The sequence below is a fragment of the Salvelinus sp. IW2-2015 genome, unplaced genomic scaffold (genome assembly GCF_002910315.2).
Source record: "Salvelinus sp. IW2-2015 unplaced genomic scaffold, ASM291031v2 Un_scaffold4201, whole genome shotgun sequence".
Taxonomy (NCBI): Eukaryota; Metazoa; Chordata; class Actinopteri; order Salmoniformes; family Salmonidae; genus Salvelinus; species Salvelinus sp. IW2-2015.
Window position 1 is genome coordinate 1 of NW_019945472.1, and position 8,877 is coordinate 8,877.

General features: G+C 49.5%; 1 protein-coding gene across 1 annotated transcript; it reads right to left on the reverse strand.

Annotated features, from left to right (window-relative positions):
* Positions 1–3: 3 nt before the first annotated feature.
* Positions 4–8,332, reverse strand: LOC112077014 (structure-specific endonuclease subunit SLX4; the record flags this gene model as incomplete). Its single annotated transcript, XM_070441534.1, is given in 14 exon segments — positions 4–2,632; positions 2,826–2,995; positions 3,121–3,267; positions 3,514–3,653; positions 3,656–3,688; positions 5,024–5,056; positions 5,059–5,159; positions 5,207–5,286; positions 5,445–5,731; positions 5,948–6,032; positions 6,035–6,224; positions 6,547–6,765; positions 7,098–7,320; positions 7,439–8,332. Coding segments are annotated over 14 exon segments (4,860 nt in total), but the record flags the coding sequence as incomplete, so codon positions are not given.
* Between the last annotated feature and the right edge of the window lie 545 nt (positions 8,333–8,877).

Here is an 8,877-nt window from a genome sequence, read left to right on the forward strand (position 1 = left end):
CTCTGGGTTGGCCTGGGGTGTAGTGGTGTTGGGTGGAGGTGGAGAGGGGGTGGAGCAAGACTGGGTGGTGTAGGCTTTAGGAAGAGGAGGAGAGGGGGTAAAAGTAGAGGATGGTCCTGCAATCTCTCCATCTCTCCGGCCCTGTCTTGGAGGACTAGCCCCACCGCCGCTGCTCTCTAGCCTCAGACTGAAGCACACTGCCTGGGATCGTTCTCCGTCCYTGTCCCCTCCTCCTGCGTTTAGGCCCCAGGAGTCATCGAAGGCCATGGGCGGCTCGTCCATCCCGAGGAAGCTCCGTTGAAAGCTGTTACTGGACCTCTCCATGTCTTCTCCCATCTCTTCCTCCTGCTCTTCTTCTTTCACTACACTCCTTTCCAGTTCCTCCATTTTCATCATCTCATCCGATTCCTCTCRCAGGCCCAGAGAACCCAGTCCCCCRCTCTTCCATGGGCTCCCAGAGATCCCCAGCCCCCTCCCTCTCTGCCTGGTTCCGTTGTCCCCCTCCCCGTCTCTCAGAAGAGGGGAGGCCAGAGATGGAGCAGAGGGCTTGGGTAGATCTGAATAAAGGGGAGTGGAGCTGTATGGCTGGGGGATGTTGTGGTGAGGGGTACCCTTGGTGGAGGGGTCTGGTGGGGGGATGACGGAGAGAGAGGGGGTCAGGCGGGGAAAGCAGGAGCGTTTTGGTTGGGATTTGGAGGGGACTGGGGAGCGGGCAGCACGGTCAGATCCGACTGAACCACTGTTGTATTTCTGGTAAGAGCGGTCGTCACGAAGCCCTCTGCTGTCTGATTTCTGCCTAGAAATAGAGGACTCTGTCTGGGCAGAATGTGTAGAAACCCTGGGTGGGTTGGAGGTCTGGCGGCTAGGCCTGAAAGGGAGGGTGGGAGAGGAGAAAACTGACGCTGCAGAAGAGGAGGAAGAAGAGTTGGCCTTAGGAAAAAGCTGAGTGCGATGCATGCTACTAAAGGTCTGGGTAGAGCTAGAGCTGGTCCTCCTGGAKGGCAGGGGCGGAGTGGCCGGGATGAACCAAGACATCTCTGCAGAACAGTCCACGAGACTAGTAGAACCAGCAGAACCAGGATTAGAACCTGGTTTATAACTAGGAGGATCTGGATCTAGGCCTTGATCTGAAGGTGAGACAGAAGGAACCCTCACAGAACCACCAATAGTCTCCTTCGAGCTGGATTTCTTGGATTCTGTGTTGGATTGAGTTGTGATTGGGGTGTAGCCTTGGTGGTTCTGGGAGAGACGAGGGGGCGGTGCGGTGGAATAGGGGCTTGGTAGGTTGTAGATCCCCTACCTCCTCTCTTCACTAGAGTCAGACAGAACTATAAGCTCAGGTTCTTCTTTGGTACTGTGAGGAGGAGAGACGGGTAGAGAAATACTATACGGACCATGACTCTCTCTCTTTAAGTCATCTGGACTAGACGGTACCTTCTCTTGGAGTAACTCCTTACACACAGGAACTTTCCCTCCTCCCACCACTCCCTCCGTCCTAACTCGTGCCCCGGWGTCAGTCACTTCCCCTGGGGACAAACCAGGAACAGGTAGTGCGGCTACACCAGGGACCAGAGGAGGACTGATGGAGAGGTCAATGATTTCAATGGCTGAGTACTGGAGGGTAGGGATCGCTGTCTGTCTCGTACCCCCATCGACCCTCAGCCTTGTGGGCTGGGAGCGGGAGGATGGTGGGGAGGTGAGTTCTGGCTGTCCCACTACCATGGTCCTGGGGGGCTGGGAGCAGAAGGGTTTCTGGATAGCCCTGGGGGGTTGGGAGTGGCAGGATGGTTGTGTTGGTGGGGAGGTGTGGGGCTCCTCCTGCGTCTCATAGACCCCCCAAGAGTCAGAGAAGAGACGGCTGTAGCTACGCTCCAGACTAGCATTTAGTTCTTGATCGTCATGGAGGCTTTTTGTCGTTGATACCTCTCCAACACTTCTTGAGCTTGTGACGTTTGATTCAAATTGTTTAGTTCTGTCTGACTCCATGGTGGCTGTTCTAGAACATTCTGGATCTCTACCTTCTGATTTGTTGAGATCAGTTTTTATCCTATTTGGATTCCCCCGGTCTGTGTCAATGTCACCAATAGCTATGTCTGCCTCTAAACTGGGAGGTTTTGTTTGAGGGGATGTCATGCATGTTAATTCACCCTTATCTGAGTGTTCAGCCATTGAGTGAGCTTGGATTGGAGCCTCCTGCTCTTCTTCTGTCTCTGTGAAAAATGTCACTCCTCCCTCCTCCTCTTCTTCTGATTCTTCCTTTTCGCTCTCTTTCCCTTCATCCCTCTTTCTCTGAGTGGCAGCAAACTCATATATCTCCTCCATCTCTTCTTCGTTCACCCTTTCTTCGTTTGTCTCTCCGTCTTCTATCATCATGCCATCCCCTCGCTCCTCCTCCTCCATCGCAATCCCTCCTTCCTCTCCTCTGTCCTCATCTTCCTCAACCTCTTCTTCATTCCACATGGAGCGGAGGAGCTCCATGAAGACCTGGTCTTGGTGCTCCTCCTCTCCCCCAGATTGGTGCTCCTGGGCTGGGTAGTCTCCCCACTGATCCCCCTGTCCCTCTACACCTCTGTGGATGTCTGTCTGAGCTGGGTMGAGCTGACACAGCTGCTGCAGCTCTTCCAGGTTGAACCTGATGAGGAGAAAACAGAGAGAAAGAGAAAGAAGGAGTTTTATAGAAAGAGAGACAGAAAGCAAGAGGGGATAAAGAACCATATGTTTACCTTTACCTGAGAATTTTGTAATACTTTCTGTTACTAAGATTAAGTCATATCACTTAAACACCAGTCTAGCCATCCAGGCAGAGGTGTTGAGTCAGACTTTACCTGGCTGCTAGCTCCTGAACGTGTGGCAGCAGGGTGCGTGTGAGRGGGCAGTGGGCTGTGTAGAGGTACTGGAGCAGGGTATACACTGCCTGGCCTGGTACCTCACCCAACAACACCCTCTGGGCTGAGGGCATGCAGTCCTCCTGCACCCCGAATCCACTGTCATGGACCTAGGAGAGAGAGAGGGATGGAATGAGAGATAGAAAACAAATCAAATTCAACTGTAAATATTAATGGTTTCAAATGAGAACCATACAAGCAAATATAACGAGGCAAAATCCACACGTGCACTTACCATCTGCGCCAGCAGGGGGCATCGAGCATACAGCATGAATGAATGGGTGAAGTACACCTCCCCACTGTCCACCTGTAGCTGGACATCACTGAACTGGGGGTTGTTCACCATACTGGTCAGGTCTGAGGCCAGCCTGGACAGCGCCACCTATGGGTCAGAGACAGACAATGGTTACCAGCACAGAGCAATGATCAGGCAACAAGTGTCCAACACAGKTATGATGTGATGGTGATTATATTAGCCCAGGTGTGGCCAAGCCTCTTTCTGGAGAGCTACTGGGTGTGTGTAGGGTTTTGCTCCAACCCTGCTCTAACACACTGCACTCAGCTAATCAAGGTCTAGTTGTGAAAACATATACAATAGAGTGGAAGACTTCTAAAAAAGGTCCCTTACTGATTTCTGGTTGCTCCTGTTGGTATCTCTGCTTTGAGGAACACATCTCATTTGATGGCTTTCAGTGTTTCTAATGCTCTCTGGGATGAAGCCACTGAGACACAGGTCAGGGGGTTCGTCTGTGCTCTCAGGAACAAAGCACTTAGGTGGAAGTCTGCAGCAGTGTTCTCTTTGTCTGAGGACCGAGGGAAGATAAATAACGTTAGAGGTACAGTAGGTTTGACTTTCAGGGATGTTAGTTAGGGATGCTGCGTGTGTGTGTTTATCTCCATGTCTGTGAGCGTGTGTATACTCCTGTGTCTGTCGTGGAAAAATAGGGAGTGAACACGTGAACAGCGATGAAGATGGGTCTAGCGACTCGCAGGCACCGAGGCCAGAGTGAGGACTCCATCACGATTTATGGCATTGTCTGGATGGCTGACCACATGACGGCTATCACAAAAGTCAAACACACCTTATCCGTGGCGGGACGTTCCCATAGAACCCTGGAGCACAGACACCGTCGGGGGTGTGAAGACATAACTTGAATCGACTAAATGAATGTTACTGTGTGAATTCCATTGTCGTGTTGGTTGGATTTCAAGAGTTCATAAAGAGCTGTGAATGTTGATATGTTTCATTGTTCTGTAAGTGCTATGGATTCATTGTTACAGAGTTTACTGTGTTATTCTGTCTGTTGGACGGCGGTCAGTTCAAAGAGGGAGCGACCAGATGTGAGCTCTTATCATTCAGATAAGGGAGGTTCTGGTTCGTGAGTTATTTTAATGAATTTTGTTTTGGCCGAACAAAGTGACGTTAATTAGACGAGGGGAGATACTGAGATCTGGAGCTCAGGGGAGAATAAAAGATGGGTGGAAACTTTGTTCATGGAGTCATTGGTAACCAATCTCCTGGTGTAGCGTTCCGTTACACCATAGTGGGTCTTTTATACATTTAGACTTTTACATATTTTGTATCTTTTGACATTGAAGACTTCTGGTATGTACCACTTCATAACTGTATTCTAATTGCACAAGTGTAATAAATTGGATTACTTTTAGATAGATAAGAACGGCAGTTGTCATATTTCTGAGTAATATTCCTTGAATTATTATTAGATGTATGGTCTAAGGTAAATGTCATTCATACTACACACAGCAGATATGCTTGGCCTCTAACTGTGCAGCTCTGAGCTAAGGTTAAATCAATCATTTAATGCTAGGACATTGATCGCAAGATATTAGCTCTGTCTCTCAGCCTCTGAATAACTCCAGAAGGGTTATCTTGGACACATGTAACTTATAGTATTCTGAGTGGTGATGCAAGGCCGCTACCTTGACTAGATCCATGGGACGCTTTTCGACCTATAGCATCACATGGTAATGGAGTCAGATTGAAGACTATGATAGGTTGTATTACTCCAGTCCTCTCAGTAGGTTGGATTTCCACTCTTTATATGTCTTGTGTGTTGTGCACATTCTTCCCCCTGTTGTTTCCTGTATATAGCAGTTCTCCCAGGAGTAGCTCTCACCTCTGGCAGGTCCTGGGGTAGAATAGCCCCACGGTTGAGGGTCATTCCCTCATCAGCCAGCTCCATCAGGTCACACAGAGTCTGGCTGCCCACTGGAAGGTGCCCTGTCCCTGGGGTGGAAGGGAGCGAAGAGGGGCTGCCTGGGTGGAGGAGACTGGTTGTTGGGAGGAGGGGATAGGTTGCTTGGTCATAGAGATGCCTTCTGTTATGGAAAGGTTGGTGGAGGATACAGGCATGGCCTTGGTAGGACAGACCATATCCGTCTAGAAGACAAATTGAGTGAAATAAATTAAAGTGTGAATGAAAAGACTATGAATCAAGATACACGCATACTTTTAACGCAAAGCAGAGTATTAGAAGCAAAGCTGTGCATGTATGAGTAACACACGCACACAGGCTCGCACCTTTTAGAGACACCCACGCGACTAGATAACTCATGACTGAGCTCTGGGGGTGGTGTGAAACTCAGAGATGACCTTCGCCCTCCATCCCGCAACGCACTCTTCTGCCAGAGGGGGCCAGCACCAGTGCGCAGGAGGGCAGGGAGCTGGGGCAGCGTGTGGGTGGGCGGCGAGGGGGCGCGGGTACGGAGGAGGAGGCCAGCCACGCGCTCCTGTAGTCGCCTCAGGGCTGTCTCCGAGGCCTGGACCAGGAGGAGGGGAGGGGGCGAGGGGGGTGCACCCTTTTTCCTCTTGCCACGCCCCTTACCTGGGGAGGGTCAAGAGAAAAGGACTCGGCTATGATATTAATCATATAATATAAACATCAAAAGTTTATACATGTATAGTTTCATATCAATGCATTTAGTATAGTTTGCTCCTGTTTTACATAACAAAGGGAAATTGTTTTCGTCACAGCAAATACATCCATAATCCTAGAATAATGCATTGCCTAAACAATATGTAGATCAGTCAAGATAGTGACTTACTTGTCTTACTGGTTCAGCTCTCCACTTCAATGGTGACAGAGAAATGTGAGGGAGGAGGGCTGGGAGCTGCTGACCACCTTCTCTCTCCACTCCCTCTGTAACTCTCTCTGCATGTCCCGCTCCATCTCTTTCTCCTGCTCCAGGAGGGAGTGGGACAGGGCCATGGCCACCATGGTGTCTTCGTCCAGGCCACGGGGCTTCTTTCTGGGCTTCTTCCTGCCCGGGAGGCTGGGGTCTGTGGAGCCTTTACGCTTGGAACCTCCGGCCTGCGGACTGGGGGAGAGGAGAGGGTTATTCACGGGTGGAATAGAATAGTTTATTGTCCTCCAGCATTTGAACAACGCAGTGTTTCTCCTACAATCTTTCTCTAGGTGGGACAGAAAGGCCCCAAAAGCATCATACAGGGGCGGTTCAGTAGGGCACAACGTTAGCTCTATCAAGTACACTTCTATCTGCAATGTTCAGTATGTTGCACCCTCCTGAGCACGACTTAATGCTTCTAACATCAAAGTTATCAATTTAATGTACAGTAATAGCAGTCAAGTTGTTTGGGTTGGTTTAAAGGGGCGGGACCAATCAGACCAGGGTGACTCACGGTTGGTTGGCAGTGCTGTCAGTCAGGTCCTCTGCAACTTGTCTCTGTACAGCCTGCAGCAGCACGGCAGGAGCCACGCCCATCGTGGAGGAGCAACGCTTCAGGTGGGCCGCGCGACTCTTCTGGGACTTGAACCGTTTACCACAGATGGGGCATTCTGGGACGCTGGGAGCGGGAGGAGGGGCGGGGGCAGCACTGTCCTCACTCTCGTCTAGACACCTGGATAAGGGGACATGGGGTGTCCCAATAAAGTAAACTGGTTTATTTTCCTTGTCTCCTTTCCTTCATCTGCACTGATCTGAAAACACTGGATTGTTGAAGGCTAAACATCAGAAGCCACAAGAGGACTTGATTTCACCTATCCAGTTCCTCAAGATCAGGAAAGGAAACGAGGCAGTATCTTCTTTGAAGTCATTGACTGTTCCATTAACAGACAGAWTCTGGAGTTAGATGGGTCTTTGGGGTCATTGACTGTTCTAGTAACAGACAGATTCTGGAGTTAGATGGGTGAGAGAGCAAGTGTCTGTGTGTCCAGCTCCAGTCGTCCCTACCTGTTGATGTGTTGGGTGCGTCCTGTGGGGCTCATGGCAGACAGGTCTTTCTGGCAGAGCTGACAGAAGAACAGGCCTCCCTGTTCCAGGTCCACTGCACTACCCTGGGCCACAGCCTGGGCCTCCCTGTCCAGCTCCTCCTGTAGACGCAGGGCCAGGGCCTCATCCGAGTCATCCACCTGGGGGTCCAGTGGTAGGGGAGTGGAGGCGGAGGTGGATGGAACTGAACAGGGAGGTCAGAGGTGGAGAGAAAGGTKATTAGCATGCCATTGAGTGTACACACAAATMAATGAAAATACACACCATAGAATCTAGAGTAAAGACACATTGATGGATCTCACCTTCATTATCTGGCAGTGGATGGGGAGCAGCACTGTCACTTTCACTCCCTGTTGCTGCAGGCGGATTCCTCTCACCATGCACCAGCTTCTGTGGATTGACTCTCTTGAACTGCTGCATCCTGTGTAGCACTTTCTCCTTCACCCCCATTCCCCTATCCTCAGGTTGAGACCCAGCAACATCCACAGCCACTGATGACCCATTCTCTCCTACACCAAGTTCAATACCTCCATTGACCACTGCTTGTTTAGATTTGTCTGTATTGGAGGGAAGTCGGTTTGGTTCATCACAAGTGGTAGAGATGGAGGAAACGTGTTCAGAGTTGTTACCCAAAGCTCCCTTTGAACTTGGGCCAACATCTTTCTTCTTCCTCCTAGTCGTCACCCTTTTGGTGGGTATTTCTTTCGCAGTGTCCTGGGACGAGGGCTCTGCAACACTTCTCTTCTCGGTTACGCCTGCTTTTCTGCGGACTCGTTTGAGCAACTTAGAGCAGAGGTCCACGAAGTCTTGATCAGAGTCGTCCATTGTATTTGACTGTTAGTGGTCTGCTTCTTGCGCCACTAGATAGCCAGATGTATTGATTGTTTTGATAGTAGCTAACGTTAGCCTCTCGGGACTGAGAGCCGTGGAGGTTAATGCTGCTAGCTAGCTAAAAATGTGAGGTGGCATTTGTGAAATATCCTCTCTTCAGCATAAATATTCAGCATAATTTAGAAATGAGTGCCATTACTGCATGYAAATTGAACAGTTGCATCTATGACAGTGAAAACATGTATTACGAGCTAAATTAGTTTATTATTCAAAATACTCACATTCGACTGCTTCACATACTTCCGGTCACGTGACCACAGACTTCCACAGACTTGACGTCTACCCAGGTCATGTGATAGGGTGGATTCATGCGTTACAAGACCCCTTTACTAAATAATTTACAACATTTAGAAAATATTACCAGTAGAAGAATAGCAATTAGCTTTAAACTGAAGTGACCATAGTGATGGCTATATCATTTGATCCAACAATAAAATATTCTAAAATCCACAGCTTCTCCCCTGAAATCATGGTAAGTCATTTGCAACACCTTTGTGTGTAATGTATATTAAAAAAAAGGTAACCTTTATTTAACTAGGCAAGTCAGTTATGAACACATTCTTATTTACAATGACGGCATACACCGGCCAAACCCTGATGACGCTGGGCCAATTGTGCACCGCCCCTATGGGACTCCCAATCACAGCCAGTTGTGATACAGCCTGGATTCGAACCAGGGTGTCTGTAGTGACGCCTCAAGCACTGAGATGCAGTGCCTTAGATCGCTGCGCCCCTCGGGAGCCCGTTWTACCTGAAATTGGCATGTCTTCTTGAGAGATTATTGAATGACGCCCACATACTCACTTTACCTGTTCTCATTCTAAGACTGCCCTAATACTCACTTTTCCAC